Below are 25,956 nucleotides of genomic sequence, written 5' to 3'. Positions count from 1 at the left end.
ACGTTGGAAAGGAAGAAAGGCTCTGTCAATATGGTCAAAATGGACCTGGATGGGTTAAAGAAACAGCCCAGGCCAGTCTCTCAATTCCATGATGGCTCATGCAAGAAATCTCGGGGTTTAGACCAGACTGGCCATAGAGGCATAAACAAATTCTGTAAAAAAGCCCTTGTGAAGGTAGAGAGGCCACTTTTGACACCAGCAATAAAAGAAACCCAACTCTTGTGTTGAACTCTTTTAAACTCTTGTTTGACCTTTGCCCCCCCTCTACAGACCTGATATCAGCCCTTCCAACTACTCTTTTAGGGTACCTGTCGACTAACCACGTCATCTAAACTAAACACCAAGGCCCTCAATGCCACTCTGAGCCAACATTGGGATGCAACTATAGAAAACTTTATCCGCAGCGGGTGCCTGGCCTTCCACCATCTCCTGAAGGCCATCATTGCCATTATGGGTGGCTACATTAATGCTTAAGAGAACTCAGACACACATATACTTATAGAATTAATTTTTTTCTAATTCTATTGTTAATTAAAAAGTTACATCTTGTTGAATTTTAAAATGAAAGAGTTCATACTTGAATGGATGACTTGGTATGTTGGCCTATAATGTATTTTTACAATGAAAACCTCATTTCGTATCAGTAGTACATTCTTTATTCAAAGGATCAAACCTGTAATAATAAAGAAGCCCTTTAACCTCCTCTTAATTGATCTCTACTACCTTTCATAAAAAAAATAATAATAACTGAAAAGGTTTACATAGGTTAATTGGACAATTAAGTAGTATTAATATTCTACATATAATTTTGTGTTATTAATAATATTTCTTTATTGAATGCAAACGTCAAGATAATTTGTAGCAGGTTTACAAAAGCAAACAAAGAGGATTTTTGGCATAGTTGAGTTTGGATTACATTTCTACGAGTTTTTGTCATATTATATCAGCAAATTATTAATATTAACCCCTTAAATGTACCACAAATTATTCTTCAATTGACCGAAAGTGATTGTCACAATAAAAAATAAAATAATTAATATACTACATTTCAAAGAGTTCGGGTTATCGGGTTCGATGTAAGTTTTTTTGGAAAAAACAAAGATTTTCATGTATAGATCCAACTCTTTGGTATCTTAACTAGTCCAAAAAATATGAATAATAAGTCTATAAATGACTCAAATTTGTATATTAAACAGTAAACTGTTTGTACATATGAAGTTAAATAAATCATTTTTAGAAATTTTCTTTTTCTTGAACTTTCAAGTTCAAGTTTGCTTTTATGTTGACACCCTACATATATTTTTAATACACGCTTGGGTCGACATAGAATTGCATTTAATATTGTCCAAATTGATTGTCACCATGTAAGGATGTTGAAAGGGCATATCGGTGTCATAACGAATATAGATTTTGAAAAATTGTCAATATTTTTGGTCTTCTTTACTTGTAAAATAAATAATTACCCAATAAATGACTCTTGCACTGTATGAAGCATTTTGGAGTTTCTCATTTTCCTTGATATTTGTTTTTATGTTGACGCATCACATTTATGAAAGTAAATAAATAGTTTGTTAAAATGATGTTATGTCAATTTTTTATGTATTAAAAGAACGTTGCAATTTCTCAAAATAAACGGCCGTAAAAAATATTTATAGGGAGAAAAAAAAAAAAGAAGAAGTTCCGTGCCCTTCTCCCAAATCTCAAAGCGCACTCGTCCTGTCGAAACGCAGAAAAAAATATTTTTATGTTTACATAATATATGTTCAGTATCCTTCAAACATTGCTCTCTGTGAAGCGTCATTTTTTTATCTCTCTGTCGAAAATTTACATAATAAATATATAATAACCAATTATAAGTTGTCAAACACTTAAATCTGTAAAATTTATAATACAATTATCAATAAAAATAATAAAAAGAGTCAAAGTGTGAGCCAAACTATGAATTTAATTCCCCTCCTACTCTTGGTAATCAGACCTTCAGCCTGCATATTGGAGTCCCCAGGACGGGAGCCCTACGCACCATTTCTCTCCAACTACGAAATTGAGGACTCTTGTCAGTATGAACTTTGTGGCACGGAGTATCTCTCCGAGTTTGAGAATGGAGCTGTCTCTCCGACCACTTGTGCGGGACAATGTGACTCTTTGGCACAAAAGCTAGTTACTTCCAAGTTTAAAAAGGAGTTTCTGTGGGGAAAGTGTGTGGAAATGTGTATGGAGCGGCATCCGCGAGAGGAAATCAGGTAGGATCCACTGGCATCAATGTCCATCAGGCTTTTTATTTATTTTATCTGCCCCAAAACTCACCTGTACATGTCCCTATTAGTCTATGGTTTCGCTCTCGAAATAATAAAGTGGTTGGATTACTTAATAATTTTTCTAAGTTGATACAAATCTTGTCTTAAATCAGTCGGAATCAGTCTTGTAGTAAAATTTGATCCAGATTGTACTGATAAAAAATATTATTTTTTGGGGTAAAAGGGAAGATCTGTTCACAATGTATGACCATGGTCTGATCCAATGTTTTGTAATAGAAAAAAAATCATTTATCAACGAACCTAAAAAAATGATGTCCTGGACTGAATTGCAATTCTAGTCTAATAATCATATACCAGTGTTAAAACGATAGATCATTTAGTAAACGAAAAAATTGGATTCGAAAAGAAGTTTGACCTAGACTGGTCAAAAATTAAACGACATAGGTACTCAGGGAAAAAAATTTCGGGATCGGCTCATTTTCAATGCGTTGAAGTTGAATATTTTACTTGTGACAAAGTATAAGAAGAGTTTGAAAATCTATAGCCGGCCTTAGACCATTATCATTTTGGTAGACCTTACTTATTAGGTCCTTTTAAAAGTCCGTTCTGAGTCAGATCCAGATAAACATTTGGTCTAAAACGATCTCATAAATTAATTTGATCTTGATCAGTTTTGCAAAATAATCAGTATTATTTAAATTTAGATCTTGACCGATTTAAAAATGGATTTTTTACGTGTTGTTTGTTTAATGATTCTGAACATTGGTACAATAAGGCCATATGAAATTAATTTTGAATCAGTATTCTTTAAAAAATATCCAAAAGAAAATTGTACCTTACATTCAAACCCACAAAATCAACTCATGATTTGAGAATAATTGTGTCTTAAACAGAATTGCTACATAACAATTTAATCATTACATATTAAAATAATGAATAAATGCGTAGAGTCAAAAGGTTTAGTCTACGTAGAGTCTTTATATGAAATGTACAATTATTTAATTTCCAAATAGACGTTATATTCATTTATATCTTATAACAATTAGTTATTTTTGTGCTTTATCATATCATAATGATATCGTTGAATCTTTTTTTTTTTGTACAAGAATACAAATGATAATTTGTCTCCATCTTCCCAAAAAAATAGACAGGAAAAAATGCTTTGACTGTCATTTTTCTTGTAAAAAATGCCAAGACAAATGACTTTTCCTCTATTAGGAATGTGTATACTGGACAATCATTACTAACCATTCGTTATCAGAATTATTAAAAATACCTAATGTTTATTGAAAGAATGAAGCAGAAATAATAAGTTATTTTGCTTTTTGACAGACAATTAAAAATATTTATATATTTAAAAATAAAAATAAAAACTATCAATTTCCCCTTTGATAAAATTTGTCATATTTTGCCATAATTATTATTCTATTAATTTCAATCATAAATAGTTCAAGATAAATCTTTATTGGACTTTTCAAATATTATAAAGTCAACTTAGTCACAAATTTTTCACGGTGTGATTCCATTTCCTAGGGTCACAGCCAAAAGTTCGTAAGTGGCAATTATATGAATAAAAGAAAATTGGTTCTTGGCTTTATAATGCACTGATTTAGTAGATCTTTTAAAGAAAATATATTTGTAAGTGAATTAAGATTTACTATAGCAATGTTTAAGACAATGATAAAACGTAAACAACGATCCCGGATATTTCACATAATAAAATACTAAAAGATATTGGCCACAGAATTTGGAAAGATGTTGTCGTTGCAAGTGATGTTTCCTTTATAGGATTAATCTTTTCTAGTGGTACATAGTTTATTATTTTCAATCTTGAATGACATTGGTGCAAAATCACGGAAGAGGACAGCAAGACATCCTATTGCTTAATAGAACTATCTGAGACCGTTGTAAAGAGGAAAGAAGATCCTAAATTTTCTCAAGGCAGTAGCAATGTTGCTACATTAAAACAGAATACCCAGACAATCTCTCTCAGTTGTAGTGAAACATATCTTCAGAACAAAAAATCCAGTAGGAACCATGGTCTTGGGTGCTATGGAGTCTACCTTCCCATTTATATAGAGATGAAGGAACAGATCAATGCAGATGCATACATAAAACTTTTGGATAAGAAACTGGACAAAGAAAACTTTGGGGACAACTTTGTTTTCACTCAAGATGGAGACCTTTCTGAGACACAACTTTTCGGACTTTTAGAACCTCAATATTTGGCTGCCCTTCTCTTAAGACTTGAACCCCTTAGTTTACTCTATTTGTGCACGTCTAAAGGAGAGGATCTGTGCTACTCATCACATGAGTTCCAGCCTCTAGATGTTTCCATCAAGAAGAAGTCTGACTCTTCATGGTTTGCAAGGTATTTAAGTTGTCCAATTGAGGCAATTATTAGACCTGAGGGCTCACACATAAAATAAAAGTTTCGTCAAGCACTATGCTAAGATGTTTTTCTCGAATAAATGTCCTCACAAAACCTCTAGTTCAAATCTTACTCTTGAAATAAATAATAGATAAGTGTGTACCATGGAAAATATTGCATCTCCGCTTGAGAGTCAGGTAATCTTTTGGTTGTTTGAAGTAGTATAGGATACATGTAAAATATAAACTCGTGGAAAATGAATATGAATGAGTTTGCTAATCTCAGAAAGGTAGAAATGAGTAGACCAATGGGTGACAAGTGGCAACTAAATTCAAATTCAAATGACGTATGTCGTTTGTCTTGTTAAAGTATATTCGAGTTGGTTGGAATCTAGGTTTTCTTATTTTATATTATAACACTTTACGAGTAAAGACACATACAGTTCATACTTGAATTGTCCTTAGTCAAAGTTACTACAATTTTCTATTCAGTTATTCAGTAAAACAATACAGTGAGCTGATTACTAAAAATACATTTTCAATTTTATACGTTTGTACATAGATTTTATTTCCCAAATCTCAAATATAAATTCTGTTGTTTTATATCTCTTCTATAAAATCCATTTTTTTTGCTTTTGATACATACACACTTTTGATTTTGGTGCTTTAACATGATAAACACTAGCAGTCCCAATTTGTTTCCCAGTTCATTAATCTAGGAATTGTGACAAGAAAACTGCAATATCAATTACAACATTATTGCCAAATCAAAGATTGCATATTTTGGTGCATAGTCAACTGACCCTTTTAACTCTCTGTTAGTGAGCATTCTTTTTTTTTACCTAGTAATTAAAAGGGGATTAAACCCTAATTTAAATATTAAGCTAATTTTGATCCTTGATACATAGCAAGCATAGACTCTAAATTACGCTAATTAATCATACCAACATTAGATTTGGGCATCACCAAGATATTATTTGTGATCATTAGAGTTGAAATATTATAATTTTTATTTTTGATAAAAACTTCTATAAAATATGAATTACGGTTAACAAACTTTTGTGTGTTAAAACTAAACTCTTTAACTTTGATGAGATGGAGTGTAATTTATGGGATAACAGCTGATATTAAATGTATATAGCTAAAATTGAAAACCGAGAAATAGACAAAATAAAAGAACGGCTTAAAATTGAATAAGTTAATCAAATTAACCAAACTTTGTCTAAAAATTGCGAATCGGTCCTAGAAAATACATATTCGCAACAACAAACAGTTTTATTTATTCTACTAAAAGTTTCAAGTGCATATTAATACTGTTTCAAGTCCCAGTTCACTAACAAAGGGTTAATAGACTTTGCTTTTTGCAATTATTGTTGAATGGTCATTGGTTAGTTGATAAAAAAACCATTTCAAGGAACTCTAATTATTAAATGACGGGTTAACATATATAAACCACTGTCATTAATCTTGATCAAATTTAATAAGAATACATAATATTTTAAATTAGGCCTTTATTTAAGAATAACGATAAACTATTCTCGTCTATGAAAAATATTATAATTTTACGCTTCGAAATCAATTGTTAAACTAAGGTAATTTACTAATTTATGAGTGAAAATGATGTTTTGTAGACACATTCTAAAATTTGGAAGGTTTTTTCAAGGACCGGTTGCAAGGAAAGGTACAAGATCAATTTTTAGCCCAATATTTCGGATTGAGTCAGCCCTACATTGCACTCAATGATTACCCTTGTTGTTACTAAATCTATTGTAGTGAGTTTTCGTGATTTTTTTAAAACGAAACCAAGTGGTTACTTTAGTGTATGAGGCAATAATCAACACTTCGTAAGTGGTAATTTTTATGAATACGAAAAATTGCTTATAAATTATGAATATTGAATGAATAAATCTTTTATTGATTATAATGCATGTTTATAATGCTTTAAATGTACAAATTGATTGAAGCAATCACAATAGGGTAAATTAGTGAATTGCATGTTTGTAGTTTAGAATACCATTGAATAATATGCACTCGTAGAGGATAAAGGAAATTGCTTAGAATGAATAGTACAACGACTGACTGATAAGGTGATACGCTAGATTTTTAATCAATGAAAAGAGGTAATTATTTTTGTCAATGCATTTAATGTAAGCTGGAAATCTCCTTCCAAATTTAAAACCATTATTGTTTTAAATAACAATTTACAGGTAAAGAATCATACAGTTCAGAGGTGAATAGTCCCAAGTGATACTTTAGCTCTATTTTTATGATACGTGTCGATATATTTAAAACCTATAATATAAGTATGGAAAAATAGAAATTGATTACACTCACATCAATAAACCTTTTAGCTTAAAATTGGACATTCTAGCTAAGATTTTTATATAAAATAATCACATACTGAATATTTCAAATCATAGTAATCAATTAATTGGTATCCCTCAATAAATGCACCTCCAAACATTTAAAAAAAAGTAGTTATGTATCTATACTAATCAGTATTTTGCAATGTCAATATCATTGTTACATAAATTTTTAATAGAAAAACTAGTTTTTAGTTGAATAGTTAATACTTCTCAGGCATCATCTGTAACAGTGTATGTTTATTTTGAAGCACGTATGTATATATATATGTCTAGAACTATTTATTTCTTCAACAACAATCACAATAGAACAAATTTTGATTAGCAGAGTGTGTAAAACTTAAAACTTGACAAGTTGTCATGGTATTATAAATAAAATAAATTATTATTTATGTGTAATAAAATAATCATTTGTTTTTTCTTTATCTAATGAAAAACAAATCATCAGAAGCCAGCAAATGTCACATTCCATTCTCCTCCTGATAAGGATTTTCCTTTATTCATTCATCTTGGGAGATTCTATTCCATTAAAGAGCTCTATGGATATGTCAAATCAATCAATAATAATTCTTCTTTTAATATTCTGTGTGTGTTCTTTAAAAAAATGTTAGTTTTTTTTTTTTTTACTTTCTCATATATTGAGTAAACTCCAGAATTTCTGTTTGATTTTTTCCATTGTCAAGCATGCTTAAAGCACTAAAAAATACTAAATCAAAAATTTCCATTTTTTTTATAACTCATATTGCTTTAGTATATTTTTTGACACCAGTCTAATTTTTTTATATAAATATTGGCTAATATGATTGAAAATTGACAAATAGAAGGTCCAATTTCGTAAATGATTTTGTTTTCCTACAAAAATAATAAATTCTTTGCATCAAAGACTTATTTTAATATCGCGAATAAAAACTAACGAATTCATTACAGTTCATTCCTTTATAACTATTGAACAATAAATAAAATCTTTCAACTTCAATACTGTTGCTATTATGTTATAAGTTGCAAATTTGTACAAAAAATATACCTGATTTTTGAAATGATAAACTTGAAATTAACGCTCCAAATTATTTTTTTCTATAACTGAATATCCAAAGTAAGATATGATTCCTCAATTTGATATAATTTATGATAGGAAGTTTAATCTATAGCCCTGAAGGGAGTCTGTAGTACACTTTTTCATTATGTTATTTTTTCTATGTTAAAAATAAATCATTATTTCTATTTGCTACCTTAAGCCGAACTTAGTTATAATCTAATTTGGTGAAACAATTTTTTTGTCCTTGGTACTGCAAGGTTTCAATTCTTAATAGATGTAAATAATGATGGCAAATTTCCCCTCGGGCAATAATATTACTAATATATAAAACTTATGAATGTATTGTGAGGAAAGATTGTTCAACTATTGCTCAAGCTTCCAAATTTATTTTTAGGGTAAGACAAAAATAAATCAAATACATATTTTTTTTACAAATTATAGCTTGAATATTCTTTTTTTTTTTTAAATAAAGAATGCAATTTATATTAATAATCTATTAATATATACTGTAATTAAATAAAGTACAATATAATTACCAACAAAATCATATCAACTATATTGTGTAATAACACGTTGGTTAGTAATTTAATACAGTGATAAAGTTACATTTCTTGTAACAAATTGTGTAATTAAATTACTTTGCTCAAGAAGAAATAAGTAATGAAACGAAATTACTGATAAATTGACCAATATGTAACAACTTATCATTAATTAGTTAATTGGCTCTGCCATTACTTATCATAACAATCATAACAATATTGGACATCAAGAAAATATAATTTGTGATTATTATAATTGAAATATTACAACTTCATTTTTCACGACAGCTTCTATGAAATATAAGTTATTTAAAAAAAAAAACTTTTGGTAGCAAAAATGTACTCATTAACTTTGATGAGATTATGTATGACGTATAGGATAACAGCTGAAAAAAGAGAAAAAGACCAAGGTAAAAAATGACTTAAAAGTAAAGAAAGTAATCAAATTCACAAAACCTTAATGAATAATTGTAAAATTTGCAAATAGTTTCAAAATTACAATTTTGCAACAAAAAATAGTTGTATGTGTTCTGAAAGATGTTTCAGGGGCATATTAATACTTTTTCTAGCACTATGTTTTAAACTAATTCAAAGCAATTTTATAAAAAATGGGGTGTAAAAAATCCCAAAATATTAACAAAGGAGACCATAGATAATTTTATGTTATTTTTACAAATAATAAATTATAAACTGTCTTTGAAACAGAGAATAAATAGTTTTGGGAGTATAAAAGTAATGAATAATTTAAGATGGTTAATTCAACGATGAAAAATAAGACACTGTTCCTCCTTATTAAGATACTTTATCCAGTATAGATTTAAAAAAATCAACTATACTTTAAAGTTTTATATAGAGGATTACACAAAATAATCAATGATTTAAAAAAATGCTAGCAGAGAAAATATAGTAAAAATTAGTTTTTAAAGGGTAAGACTATAAAATATATTTTTATGAAAATACTCAATTCATCATTATTCAATTTAAGAAGCCAAACTTATTGTGGCATTGTTCATATCTTAATGGGATATTTAAAAAATAAGTATAATAAAGTAAAGTAACATGATTGATTTTAAGAAATAAGTAATCTGAATTACTTTTTTTCGTAGTAATAAGTAATATGTAACTTTTTATTTAACAAAGTAATGTTACTAGACACTGGACCATGGCTTCTCTCTCAAAAAAAGGTTCTAATTTGTATTGAGGATACAGAATAAATAGTGATGAAAGTTGTGCATATTTTAGACATGTTAAAAAGGAAAGCCAAAATCAACATGGTAAGGTAACTATTTCACAATAGTTTGAGGAGAGTAGCTAAGCTGTCATGGCGTTTCAATAGATCAGCTACAATCAACTGTGACATGGAAGGACTCCGAAATAAACAAGGGCATTGACATGAATGACTCCAATGTCGATCCTTAAGTATACTATGACTCCAACAAGGACATTCAATCATTACTCCTTCATTAATCCTTAAGGTTACTTCTCCATTTTTTATGAGCATAAACGAATAATGAATGGAGTAAAAACTGAAGTTTGAGTTGTATAATAATGAAAGGAACATTTATTCTTCAGATTACCAATTCCAAAAAATTGGTACATCTATAAAGTACACACTATATAATACACCACTAGACATACATTTCTGCTCAACTTGCGAATGTACAGGATATGAAAATTGTTCTATCGTATTGTAAAAGTTTTATATGTAGAAAATAATTACTATCGATAAAAATTTGTTAGAATAAAGCAGAATCCAAGAATTGACCAATTATACAATTGTGTTGTCTGTCAAACCGAAGATTAGGTTGTGTGAATTTTGACCGCTTGTCAATTGGGACTACATATATACTGAATCACCCTGTCTGAGAGAATTATTTGCCTTTCCTGGACAGTTGGGCTGGTGTTAATGTAAAGGCTCTTGGACACAGAAGGGATAACTCATATTTACAAATACTTATTCCTACATGCTTAAAACAACACTAATCAAAATTTGTAACTTATTTTTGTTGGAGGGGAAGGAGGGGATGTGATTGGGAGTGGCAGTTGATACAAAAATTAAATATATAATAAAAACACATTTTTGCAACAACCCAAAAAGCTGATCTCTTGAATAGATGCCTAGAATCAATAGGATTGAATATATTTTGGATTGGGAAGAATACATCTAATATATTGAGAGGATTCTTACAAGTTGTATAAAGGAATAACAATAGGCTGATACAACAGGTTAAATATTATTTTTATATTTGTTCCATATTTTTGCAAATATTTTGCATTATTATATATTTTTTATTGTTATAATTATGGAATCAGTAATTTATTACTAAGAGGTGATAAGGTTATGTCATAAATTTACGGGATTCATAGCAAATTTACCGTTTTAATAAGCAAAATCTAGATTTATGACTCAAAGGATGATTGTAGATTTTTATTTTGTGATTAAAGTTTATCTTATGTACAAACCCTTTGCAAAAAAAAAAAAAAAAAATTGTGTTCTGTTTTTAGAATACGATAACTACATTCTTGTAAACAAAATTTCGGAGAGGTATACTCTTAAATGATAGTTAATGCTCATAAACAATTTAGAAAATCTCAATATATTTTTTGAATTCATATACAAATATATGTTTGATGCAGATATTAAAGTCCACTATGGGATAATTATTCAAGGTTCTATGGTGAGTTAAGATACCCAAGAATGTTTGATAGAATTTAAAATTCTTATTTTATTTAAAAGAGTTATATTAGCTCCAATATGGTGCCTTTCAAAAAAAATCTGTCCATTTTTCATTTTTGTATGAGGATGATCAACTTTGGTTACTTTTAAGTGCCTTTTACAACTTAAAAGGAATATGGTTATTAGAATAGTTTTGTTGATAAATATTGAAGGTAATTTGCTGGCAACGAATACTAATGTAAATATATTTACAATTAAACTTTTCGATAATTCCCTTTTGATTGCTTCAAAGGTACAAATAGTCGTAATTTATATATGTTATTCGTAAAAAAAAAAAAAACCTTTGACCAAAGACAAAGACAAAATCTCTATTTATTTTTATTTTTGCTAGCATTTGAAGTAGATATTTATGAACAAATTTATACTGGTAATGAATGATTAGAGTAATTGTATGATTACACTTATTTGGATTGCCATTTCTCTTTAAATAAATTATCATTTTTTATTACTTCATAAATGTATACAGATATCCCAATATTTCAAATTCATATTTGAATCAATTAATAACTTTGTATTGAAATTATTGGGATAATTTAAACTATTTAAGTTATAGTTTAAAATTAATTCATAAAATATTCTACTCCGTAGAAGAATATAAATGTAATCCACGCTCAATTTTGAGAAAAACATATTATAGCCCACTTTTGTCTTGACCGGCCACATTTACATATTAATTACATCAAATCACATAAATATTTCCTATAAAATATATTAAGGCTTTAAATTGAAGTTTGTGGGTTGAATTGAACTATTCTGGAATTCTAACTACAGTTTAAAACTTTTATTTGATGAAAGAAATTTATATTGGCCACAATATACCCCCTTTAAACATATAAAATCTGTCCATTTCTCTATTTTTAATGGTGACAATGAATTGGATATAATCCACGCTCAATGTTGAAAAAAAAACACAACAAATATTCTAGATTACTTTTTTTTTGATATATTTCAGAGTGTTTGCTATATTTTCGAATCTTAATTTGTTTCAAAAACTCTTATTGGCCACCATTAAATCTATTAATTTCTTAATCTTTTGTTGAAACGATCAATTTGACTACTTTAAGTGGAACTTGCAGCGCAAGTAAAGGGTTTATAAAAACCAAATTTAGAGATAGAAATGAATGAAGAAAAACAAATGTAATACAGTCTCTATTTCAAGACAAATCACAATAGCTCACTCTTTTATTTACGGAACTTTAACCAATTGTTTTGTAAAATATTCAGTAATTTAACTGGGCACAACATTACATTTCTGCGTATGCACTCAGTATGTATTTATTAAACCCATACATTGACATTTTTATTATAGAACAGCCATGTCTTTCTAACGCAAGTTACACATGAATTGCTTTGTTTTGCATATTTTTTAAAGAAATATGTATAAAATATTATGGCAAAATATTTGTTTCAAAGTAATATACATATTTGGTGAAGAAAACAAAGACTTGGAAGATTTTTAATTTATTTATTTACCTAAAAATATGTTTTTCATGTGGTCAACTGATTTTTATTTTCAACATGTATCTTTGTTAGTCCTGGATCTGGCAAGCGATTAATTACCTTATCAGTACTTTTTTCTCCATTTGCAGTCTTTTTTTTACAGTCCATTATTTTTTATCATTCAACAGTCTTAATTACAGATATGTCGGTCCTAGGAATTTGTATAGCTATTCTTCAATAATACCATGAATGTTGTTGTCAGATGTCGCTCCAACGTCTCGTTTGATACGTGATGCCTATTTCATTATTTACTATTTTGGATAAATAAGTTATTTTATACTTTTGATCCGTTTCTAAAAGAACAAGAATAGAAATTTTTGTTCATGCCTCATCGTATATAAAAGGGAAATATTGACCATTTCATTTTTTGGTTAAAGATTTTATGGCTATCATACGCAAATACAAATGTTAGCTATGCTTTTAACAAAATAATAATAATTAATATTATAATACAGTATCGAATATAAATACTATGTATAATTTTGAAATTTGTATGTATAATTCATTTGAAAATTGTGAAGAAATAATATACAGAGATATTTTGGACTATTGGATCTGTCCAAAAAATCTAAAACTGAAAATACCAATAAGTACAGGTCCTACGACTGACAAATTTATTTAGCTTCAGATTGATGGGCTGAAAGTCCTTTTTTTTAAAACAGATCCAACACATCTTCTATTGCCTTGTCTAAACGAAATATAAGTAAGCATAAAAGGTGTAAAAAAGTGAGTAAAGGGAATAATTACTAGTTATAAATTTCAAGGGAGATTTTATATTTCGATAAAGAAAATTACAAGTAATTATTATAGTATTTTGTAATGACTTAAATCATGGAACAAACAAAGCCAAACAACATCCTGATTTTGCTCTGCGCGGAAATAAAACCAAAGAACATTAAGAAGACTGTGTATGGAGTTAGGGACAGATTTAAGGCATCTGTGTCAACTTGTGACCCTCATTATTAAAATATCTTAATTCATAGGATTCGAGAATATAAAACATTGTGGAGAGGGAAGCCTGTTGAACCTCCAGAAGACATGTGGATGATCTGAAGGATTCTGTCATTGCAGGCTGCGACAAAATGAATGAGGCCTAGAGCAGTAAGACTTGAAGGCTTTAGTTCCAAAGTTAGCCTTGGTCCAATTTATATGATTTTTGGCCTGTATCCATGGGACCCCCATCATCAACAGATCTGAATTCATGGGATTACAATATATGGAGTGATGTGTTATTTTGTTCTGTCGAATGTGGATGACAAAATTAGGAACATCCTTGCTCTATCATTAGAAACTGTATGAAGGTTTTTGTGGTAGCTCATTGGAATCATATTAAATAATTATATCTTAAGTATGGGGTAAATATTTTGTCAAATTTTTATGTTTTGAAATCTTTTTGTTCTTGAGATATATGATGAATTATTGTTGTAATAACATTTCTTCGCGCACTGTATTTAGTTATAACTTAGAATGAGATTATGAAGTAAAACTACAAAATATGAGATGTGCGTAGAATGTATCTATGTACATACGCCCAGACGTATCTTCTTGAAAAATAAGAACCTACTAAAAATTCCGATCTGTATTTTTATGTACATATTCTTCTGTAGAGAACGGCCCTTTTGACTTCTATAAACAATACGAAATATATAACAAAATACGACGACGTTGCGCAGAATGATTTATGGACAGAATAAAGGAACGACCTTTTTTTGTATATATGTATACATATAATAAATTTCACATATATGAAAGTAATGAGTCAACATTACATTGAATGAATAACAATAGGAATATTTATCCTGAAGAATTTATGTTTCTTGCTCTCTAATTATACATAGAGAAGGCAGAGGAGGTTTTGCAATAGTTCCTTTTTTATCAAACATGAAAAACAAACATACAACCCCAAGATTAATAGAACTACAAGGATATACGATAACGCTTTTCCAATTCATGTTTGACTTTCACCACACTTTTTAATTGTTGGAGCCAACCGATATATATATATACTGTTACTATTAATTATTTAATGTCAAGGATTATATGCTGTAAATTTACAATTGTTATACCTTAAGATATCAAATTATGTGTTTCATGTCCAACTCTCGGTACAGTAAATCAAATTGAAAATTCTTTATTTCTATTAACCTTACATAAGTCATAAAATTGATGTACACCGGAAGATTCGCCCCAGGATTTTTTTCTCCACGGAAGTTACGAAAGAAACTTTGACTCATATATATATTATTGCATATATTATGAATCTTCTCGCTTATTTTTTGGAGCTTCCAATGGGTCATCCTTTACTGAAGTCCGTCGTAACTGAATTTTTCGATTCCCATTATGGTAAAGATGTCCAGGGAAGAGAACAATTCATCAAACCCATCAAAGCTTAATGTTTGTGAGGCAAAATAAGAGTTATAATTTCAAACCTTCGACTCACAGATTTCTTCATGATCACTTATCTTCGAAGTGATTCAAAATTCGGATAAAAATACATCAATTTTACTCCCACGCACTTAGAACTTGTCAAGGATCATACAACATAGATGGTAAAATATGCTCAAGTACCTTCTATTCTTCCCGGACGGAGTTTATAGATAATTCATCATTCATTATATCTTACTAACCAATGGAGAGGATCTTCTTGATAATCGAAAGTAAGCAATATGAGGATGATGGTATATCCGTTTATGAAGAAGAAAGTGGGATTCTCGATCTTGTTAATTAGAACCATTGGGATTTTGAATAAAATTTCAAATGCTGCTCAAACATATAATATCAGTATGGTTTACAGTAAACCCCATAATAGGACAAATATGTACTCCTCGCCTTTTTGCATTACCTACTGTCATCTAAATAGCAGTAAATTCCACTTTATTAAGTTTCTTGCAATAGATCAGAAGTCTTCAAGTTAAAGCTTCTAGAATAGTTTGTAAGAATATATATAAAATTTTACCATAATAAATATATAAGGGAAAAAGATTGGGATCTTTTTCCCTTATATATTTATTATGTTTTGATTTTCCACCCTGGGGGGTGGAAAATCCAAGAACCAAAATTTATATCACATGTCTACAGGGTGGACACTAAATACTGTAAAATAAATAATTGTATGTAACTTTTGATTTTATAATATTAGATACCTAAAATTTAACTTGAATGCTATTGGCTATTTAAAATCGGTCTGTTTTTGTCAATATTACAGTCTGGAGTTTGCTATGGAAGGTATCGTAGCATCTTTATGGAAATGCTGTCCTATTCTCAAATTAGAAAGACTTTTATTTGATCTAAATTTGGATGAGGTTTATTGCAGGCCCTGTCCCCCAAAACGTACTGAATTCTAAAATCAATCGGGCTCAAATCTGGACCGCATGGAGGCCATAAGTAACGGCTCCAAAAGCTAGAGAGATGTGTCTTGCACCAACCTTCTCTTATATTGGACGTATGAGAAGGAGCACCATCTGTTGAATGGTCTAAGTCCCTTAGTTGAAGTGGGAATTTGTTGATGGAGGAATATTTTTCTCTAAAAAAGTGGTTAATTTTTACTCCAGAGGACTAGGGATGCATATCTGGATTTGCTAACGGCTCCTTCAAACCATCACTCAGTATTTGTACGTCTGATATAATGCAATTGAGACAAGTTAAAAATTGTTTCAAATGTTCCTGGTCTCTTGTTCATATAAATTTATTGTTGAGAAACAAATTGGAGTTTCGCGTGTCCAATAAACAAAAATAACTAAGAGTGATTTGCGAAAATCTGAAGGTTTTTTGAAAAGTAATTTTTTGACACCCATCTCTACAGTTGTAGAAGATACTTTAAAGTATGATACTTTTTGTAATTGCAACTTGAGCTGTGTCTTTTTCCCCATTTCTTTAGGTCATGCTAAAATTGACTCTGTTTTTTCAAGTCTAGAAACAGTTGCAAAATACAACTGCATAATATTAATCTCATAATTTCAATGAGGTCATGAGAGTTCAAGTTTGCAACAGTCTCTTTTTTTCAGACATAAAAAAAGAAGAGCCATTAAATTTGCATTAAATTTGTATATTATGTTGCAGTTTCTTGTAAATAAAATCAATGATTCTTATTAATTGTTCAATAATATATTACCATTAAAATCGGTTTTGAAGAGTAAACATAGATTTTTTGATAGGGTTATTATTACTGTCATAATGCAATTAATTTTTTGTTGGTTCTCTTGTGATTTAATTTATTTAAAATTATTATTTATTTTCCAAACGTGACATAATATATGTATATGATATATCCAGTAACGTTTGTTCATTAGATCACCTGATCTCGTAGTAAGTGTATACAATTGGTCAAATACAGAAAAAAAACCGCATATCATCTTTTGTTAAAAAGAATAGAAAAATTAAATTATTTTTATGATTCAATCAATTAACCTCCGTCATTCGACCACATAAATTGTGTTTCATTGACCACATCATATCTCAATTAATACAGCCATGTTCTTTCATTCATTTCATGTTAATTAATAAAATGAAGACACAACCTTTTTTATTAGCAAATTAATCAATCGGACTCTCTGTCCGTTTAGTCAGAAACCGTTTTCTTCACTTGGTACGTGAACCAGTAAAAGAGGTTCTGATGAACTTTTTAACAATCACTTCACGTGTTCTAGATAAAAATGTCTCCGCTTTGGCATGGCAACCTCATCTATTTTCCCTAATAAATCCGTGGGGGATGAAGAGAAGAGATGTGTTCCTTTTGCAGCTCAGAAATACAAACCTCGAGCCATTTATTTCATGGATGCCCAAGAGTTATATTGTAGCTTATGCCTCAGGGTTGCTTCTAGAAGCGTTTGAGGCTCCTATCTCATTGCATGAGTGGCTGGTAATGTCTAATTCTAATCATAAAAACCACTTAAACGAGAAGCTGTTATAATTTAAGTGTTATTTGTCCTTTCAGCGGCCAGGTCTTGCAACTCCAAAATACCTTAAGGTCTGGATACAATTAAGGGGACTCAATCATTTTTAGGGAGGACGGCTCTTGTTGGGTTCGTGAAAAGCTTACCGACTGACCAGGGAATTCTCTTGACAACACAAATTTCAGATAGTTCTTCTTTGTTACTTTTAAATAAAATCGATGGCTCTATTTTATAACTATTCAATTAAATAAAGGATAAGGATTCCTGTGTCGTGACGTCAACAGAGATTTGACTGATATTAAGTCATATTAATATGTTCTATATGCATTATGAATGATATATTGGAGAAAAGAAAAAGAGTGAAGGAATCTGCTGGAAAGAAAAAAATAAGCCTTCAAAAAAGGTGTTAATCTTTTATTTTGTATGTTGATGCATGTGTAGCATTGTTTTTAAATTATTTTTAAAATACTGTGTTCATACTTTTTTAATTTATTCTGAATATGTAGCCTTATTTTCACTTGAGTTTTTAGTAATGTAATAATTACGATCTTGGACTGAATAAATCAATATTCACTCTAAAAAAAAATAATAATAACGATAATAATTTCTTAATCTTGGTTATTTTATTGATCCTAAACCATAGAATATATTATTCATAAACGAGTTGTAAAATCAATACAGAAGTGATAGATTTTGATTTTATAAAATTGCTTCAAATCTGTATAAAATAAATTAGTATGATCCTGAACATTCATTAGAAAAAAAATATAATTTATATTAGTAAAAATGTATTTTTTGCAATTATTTATCAATTCTGCAATTGGAAATAAAGGTTGGGTGAATTAATGGTTTTGCTTTAAAATGATTCTTTTATTTGTTCAAATTCTCCTTTTCTATCAGTGTTTAGATATTCGCGTTTTAACCTATGTAGTTTTTGTTGTTGTTAATAGTACCCTAAAACTTGACTGTTAAGCCGTACAGGCTGGCCGACATCAACAATATGATTGTCTCATAATAACACCCCATGGTAGAATAAAGCGCTCACTTAACCTCTACATCATAGTATATTTCATTAAATGAAAGCAGAACTTTCTTATTAATTTATAACATCAAACATCTTCTGACAACATTATTTAACTTTTTATGTTTTTTTCTTCTGATTTTGCAAACAAAATCCCCCTTTTTTGCAAGACATTGTTTAGAGTAGATAAGTTTGTTTTTATATAAATAAAAAATTTTTTTAAATAAATAACGAAAATGATATATGATAATTAATTTTCATCAAATAATTATTTGTAAAAATAAATATTTATTTTTATTTTTTCTTAATGAAACTCTTTTAAATTATTTTTAAGTCTTTTCATGCGGAAATCCATCTCATCATGTTTGGTGTATGTAAGCATCTTATGTGTTATATGCACTTAGAAATAAAATATATGATTGCATATGTGATGTGTCAATATAAAATAATGATGGATTTGTTGAACATTAATTAAATTCAAATGTTTAAATTAACTGCCTTATAACGGCTGACCAAAATTTAATGTGCAATGTGAAAGATTAAAATAGGTTAGTCCTGATTTAAAAACTGCGAGTACTAAGCCGTTAAATTTTAAGGTCGTTTATGAAAAAATTCAAGCCCTACTTATAATAATTTCTTACAGAACAATAAGGTTTTGCTCATCATCAAATTCATATGATTGATTTTTATGAAGTAAAATAGAAAAAATATTTTTTTTTTAATATTTTCCAGCCTGTTTTTAAGTTGATACGTCATATATGTTTTTACATTTATTAAATGTATTAAAAATTCCTGAATGAAAATGGAAATTTGCACTTCTTAAGAGGAATTAAAAAATAAATCAAAATATCCATATATTTGATGAGAAATTCTAAAACAATTTAGAACAAATCTCAAGAAAGGAAGAATTATCCAAAATACATAATAACCTACCTACAGATTGATGGACATATTATTGGTCCGTTATTGGTTTTTTATTTAAATTTCTGGAATAATCTGATATGCCCAAATATGTTAACTATAGTTTAAAGTCTTTATTTGATTTAAAAAAATATATTAGCCCCAATATTGACCTTTGAAAAAAATCTATCAATTTCTGATTCTTTTTTCATGAAGATTATTTTTTCCTACTCTAAGAACAATTAGCAAAGCATACAAAGGATTATTTTAATATTTAAATAATAAAAACTGTATAATCCAGATTCAATTGAGAGCAAAATCAGTCTGGCTTACTTCTATGTGGATATACCACAACATATTTTGGTAATATTCAATAAGGGAAAATCGTTGAGAGATTATAATAGGCTATTATTTTCTTACTGGTATCACGTATCCCTTAACCTTCCCGTCCCTCATTCCCTTTTTTTTTTGTATGAGACGTGGTTCTATTCATATATTATACAACATGATTTGTCAATATCAAAACAATCTTGATCAAAAAATTAAAAATCCATTTTTTTTTTTGAATAATAGAAAAAAAAAAGGTTGAAGAATAAAAATGAAATCCCATTTAAAATATAAAAAAATAATTCTAGCTTGATTTTGAGTTGATGGGCGCATATATTGTTTAAGTAAGTTTTTTTTTACCCTATAAATACTCTAATAAAAGTAAAGACCAATAGTTTATTGACATTTTTGAATCAACTATCAGCTTATTTTTCAAAATTCTGGGATGAGGTAAGGCATCCAAGAACTTTAGTTAAGTTAAAAAACGATTATTTCTCTATATATTTTTTTAAAATTTTTGAGTAAGGCAACTAACAATTATCCTATTTGGACTTTGAAGAAATAAATACAATTTTTTCGTTCTATAAAATATTTCACTCCCTCTAGGGAGCCTTTTCTATCTTAACTGACTATAATAATTACACAATCTCACTATGAAATATTTTAATTAAAAAACAAAACAAAAAAACTGGGATACAGTATTGGACGTACTTTCCACACGATTTTCTATTTAATCCTGCTCTCTTTTTGTTGAATTTCTGAGTCCACTCTCCTCGTTGGTCAATCTCACAGCTTCTGTATTTGGGGTCACTTTTTCATTTATTTGTAATTTTATTTGATTTAAGATAACTCCAATTTGGCGCCTTTAAAATAAAATTTGTTTATTATTTTATTTTGTAATGATCCATTTTGGTTACTTAAAGTGCAATTTGCGAGACTTGTTTGATCTAATAGGCATTTCAAATAAAATATATCAACTTATCTGTCTTATAATTGTGAAGATTCCTTTTGGCGACAATTAATTCAAGACTTTTTTTGGCCCACTATGGCTCCGTTCAAATAAAATAAATCAATTTGTCATTTGTTCTTTTAGATGATAAATTGAAATGTAATCCACAGTCAAATTCATAGAAAAATCATTGTATCTGCCTTTCGGATTGACGGACCAAATCTAGTTTTGTATCGGTCATTATCTAGGACTCAAAGTTCGGTAATTGAGGATGTTGCTCAACTATATTTCTTTCTCTTTTTATACAGTTCTTGTTATGTCTTACGGTCTGGTCCCAAGTACTAAAGAACCATCAAAAAAGTTGTATTTCTGATTTTATTTGAAAATGTGTGATTTTTTGCCTCAATGAAAAATTATAATTTGTTATTTAAAGCAATTTACTTGTAACTTTCTTTGTTCACTTTGTTTTAAATAAGGATTTTGAAATCATTAATATTGAAAATCGAAGCAAAGTGTATTGTTTTTTTATTATTATTATTGATTTTTGTATTTATTTACCTAAATGTTCTTATTATTGCTCCTGTTAAGAACACTTTAATTTTCTACCCAAAAAAATAAATTAAGGGGGCGTTTTTTTTTATTTATTTAAGAGTCACCTCAGCATTTATTTGTTTTGTACATCGTTTCCAAGAAATTAATGAAGTGACTTCAATTTTTTGCCTCATTTAAAAAAAAATTGACAATATAAATAAACATTAGTGTTGAGACTCGGTCCAAGACCGAATTTATATAGATATTTTGGTACACACTGCGATTTCAGACCACCCACTGCAATTTCATCGTTTTTAAATGGGGGACAGATTTTTTCGCTTTGAATAGATTTATAAATTTTTTCTTTCCCAATATATGTCGGGACTTTTTTCTCATTCCTGATTTATGAGTGGTAAAAATATGATTTATACTCAACACATTTAACTTAATATGACAGTTATGGTCAACAATTTGAAGTAAAAATAAAGTCATCAACAATTCATGCATAGAATCAGATGTAGTCCTCAAAAGAGTCCCGTCTGGCTTGCAAGTCATAGTTTCCTGACCTCTGTTGTATGATGTCAAAATGAGTCTGTCTTGCTCAGTAGTCAGTACGCTCAATCAAATTGAAAATTATAGCAAGCCCGATTAGATGATGTTATAGCCTTGTATTATCCTTATAATCTTTATTATAGGAAGAAGAGTTCATAATTAATTTGAACGGCGGTAAGATCTACTCTACTAGTATAATGTGATATTGTAAACTTTTTTGAAAGCATTCCATTAGAACGAAAAGATAAGTTTTTTAACAAAGAAACATATGGAATGTATGGCATGTATAATTTTTACGACAGAAACAATATTTTTTATTGCTATAATTTTAGAAACTGCCTAAAGTTGAAGCGGGAAGGGGGAACTAGTCCTTTCCTTCCAGCGCCACTGCTTGAGAGCGAACCCAAAAAAAATCTCTTATGGACTGAGTCTCAAATCAAATAAATATAATTTATAAAGGAATAGTAAACATCTTTCTCAAGGGAATCATTTTCAATAATAAGAAGGGTTCAGAAAAGTTCTTTTCTTTTTCATAGCTACATATACGTTGTACGTACAGATGCAAAGCTTGACTTTACGTAGGATATTGTACATAAGACAGTCTTCATTTTGTTCTTTTTTTTTTGTGCCCCATTAGTGTGTGTTCTCAACTGAAAATGAAATATGAGTTTCACAAAAACCCTCACAAAGATATCTTTAATGGAAAGGAAAATGACGTAAATGTAATGTTAATTTTGTAAAAACTCATCAGTTTATTTATTCGTGATGAGACTTGGCCCAAGACTGAACTTTATTTTCGGGTCCGTCTGAAGTGATTTTTTTAACTAATGTGATTTGAGCCTACATTTGGGGACGATGTTGTAAGTTAAAATAGAGCTGCTTTTAATCAAAAATTATTATAAATGAAAAAAAAATATTTTTTTGACTTTGTATTAAAATGATTAAATTTTATAAATAAATACTTATATTTCGTAGAAAAATGAATAAATTTTATTCAAAAATATTAAAAAAATGATATAAAACGATTATACCTTATACAAAAATAATATAAAATTATTATATTACACACAAAAATAACATAAAATGTTTCTATTTAAAACTATGTCATTCGAAAAGCTAAACAATTTAACTTTTTATCTGAAGTAGATCCATTTTTATATTACACTACAGTACACATGCCTATTATGAAATAGATATTAAAATTAACTATTTGCTAATTATAATAAATAATTAAATTAACTTTTATGGGTATTAATTAAAAAATTTCCCAGACTTTTTTTTAATAAGAGTATATTGCAGCTAACAATCAAGAACCAGAAGAAGAAAAAAAACATACTCACCATCTAATAAGTTTTTCTTTTTCCTAGAGTCCTGTAGCAGTAGACGAAAATTCTATGTTTTTTTTTTATATAAAAAAAACACTTTCAAAATATATCTCTTCAGCATTATGGGACAAACCCCCCACCACATTTAATGAATTAGTGACAAATCTACATACGCTTTGTAATATCCAGTACTTTGCGTGATAATAATGCAATGATTAATTTTCTATGGATGATTGATCACTTTGTGATATTGGCTATTTTAATATAAATTAGTAAAATATAAGTGTTATATGTGATAGGACATAGTTCAACTTCTATCTGTTATATTATTTATAAATACGTTATGAAATGTAATTTGAATATATGAAAATGGAAATATAAATTTAATTAATAATTTGTAATAACGGCCAAGCAATATTGGACTTGAGTAATGTAAAAACTTTTTCATTAAGATCACTTTAATTATTTGTATGAATGAAAAATAAACAGTTAACAGTTTGGCTAAATTATTTTTTTTAATACAAATTACAAGCATATGCAATTTTGTTTAAAAATAGATTTCTCTAGCATGACCACAACGAGCATGTTTACAGAAGTCCGATCCCTGAACATAATTTTCCAATTTTTCTTTTCAATAAATTGACCAAAATTGCAGCAATTTTAAATGAGATATTCTTCTAATGTCATTGGCTTATTGGTGTAGACAATGACTACACGTGACTCCAAAAAAATAGTCTAAAGGCGTTAAATAGCACGATCACGGCGCCCGATGAACTGGTCCATTTTTTGAAATAACCTGCAGACAAATATGCTTTGGAATAAATGGATTGTAAAATTTGCTATGTGACAAGTGGCACAGTCTTGTTGAAACCACAAGCTTGCCAAAGTCATAGCTTGCAATTAGACCCAATAAAATCAGTTATCTCCTTACAATAGCAATTTCCAATTACAATAACGGTGCTGTTATCATCATCAGTGAAAAAATATGCCCAATGATCTTTTCAGAATGAAGTCCACACAAAACAATAATTTTTCAGGATACAATTATGTCTCGTAAAACACTTGTAAATTGCTGCCTGCCGAATAACGATTATTAGCATATTAAAAAAGCTATTGTGTCAAAAATGAGTTTCACCAATCAAAGTGATTTTGTAATGAATAGCATTGAAAGGTTATTTAGATAATAAATATGAATAATTTGCAATCAGTGATCGAGTGTATTTTGCATCATTATGAAATTTATAATAATGAAAATTTTAAATATCAATAAAAAAAAAAGAAATATGGCCTCGTGTTTTCTCTGACAAAAAAAAAATAATGCTTCCATAAGAAAAACCATTTATTTGAAGACAAAGAAATAACAACTTCTAAAATATTTAATATTTCAAATTTTTGAAAAAAATTTGAAATTATATTAAATTTATATTTTAATTTTTCTTTTTCCCAAAAATTATTTTTCTATGAATAGCAATGAATTTTTGAAATTTTTCTTCAAATATTTAATTTTTGAAATTAATCTTTTTATTTTCTTGACCAAACAATTATTTTTTTGTGAACAGCTGCGATTTTTTTAATGTTGTACAAAAAGCATTTTTTTTTGTGAATAACTATGGATTTTGAATGAAGTTTTAGAATTTTTTTATTTTATTTATAGCTCTGAATTTTGATTTTTTTTCCCGAAAAGTTTAATATTTTAAATTAAATTTTGTTTTTCTTTCAAAACTATTTTATTTTTTGTGAACAAGTGTGGATTTTTGAAATGATTTTCTAAATGCTTAGTTTTTTGAGAATAACTATGGATTTTTCAAATTGTTTTTTGTAAAATTTCATTTATTGTGAATAGCGATGAATTTTGAAATTTTTCCTTACAAGATTTAATATTTGAATATTTTTTTAATAAGTTGTAAATTTTGAAATTGTTTCTCAAAGAATTGAAAATTTGGAATTTTTTTTCACAAAATTTCATTTTTTATTAACAGTTCTCTTTTTTTTTTTTTTTAAATTATACTTTTTCTGAATAACTAAGGATGTTTCTCATTTATTTCCAAAAAAAATTAATTTTTGAATTAAAAAAAAATACAAATACAAAGAAACGCCAAAAAAAAAAAAAATATATATATCCAATATTCTAGCAGACGCCCCTGACTGTCTCATCATTAATCAGGTTATGAAAGGAAACATTTACATAATCAACATTCCCGAATTTTAATTCTACATTTGATAAGGAAATAATTTTATTATCTCCTTTTTTTAAGACACAAAGAAGAAAATAAAATTACTTAACAACAAAGTGTATTCAAAAACCGGGGAAAACAAAAGAAAATCCTATATGCGAAAAGAAAAGAAAAAATATTCATAAAAACAACCCCCCACATTCAAATTTCATTTACATACATTCACAACCTTCCTCCTCCTCCTCCTCCTCCCGACTTAACAATAAATTTAAATAATAAAAATAATTTATGACTTTTCTTTTCTTTCATGATCAATTATTATTCCTATAAAAATTATGTTGTAATTTCTTCCGTCAAACAGTTTTTTACATGGATAATATGTACATTGTATATAAAATATAATGATGTTACCATTATTGATATATTTATAATATGTAAGTGGCGTCAACATAAAAACAATAATGAAGAAAAATTATCAAAAAAAT

General features: G+C 28.5%; 1 protein-coding gene across 1 annotated transcript in view; it reads left to right on the top strand.

Moving 5' to 3' along the window:
- Window positions 1-1,754: 1,754 nt before the first annotated feature.
- The window catches only part of LOC121126226 (uncharacterized), a 113,223-nt gene continuing 89,021 nt past the window's right edge, over window positions 1,755-25,956 (top strand). Inside the window, exon 1 of the mRNA XM_040721543.2 lies at window positions 1,755-2,240. Within this exon, the coding sequence (XP_040577477.1) occupies window positions 1,939-2,240 (302 nt within the window). The 5' untranslated portion in view covers window positions 1,755-1,938. The remainder of the gene's footprint in view (window positions 2,241-25,956) is intronic.

Source organism: Lepeophtheirus salmonis, chromosome 11 (assembly GCF_016086655.4).
Source record: "Lepeophtheirus salmonis chromosome 11, UVic_Lsal_1.4, whole genome shotgun sequence".
Taxonomy (NCBI): domain Eukaryota; kingdom Metazoa; phylum Arthropoda; class Copepoda; order Siphonostomatoida; family Caligidae; genus Lepeophtheirus; species Lepeophtheirus salmonis.
Note: the sequence above shows the minus strand (reverse complement) of the source record. Positions and strands in the feature narration are given on the sequence as shown.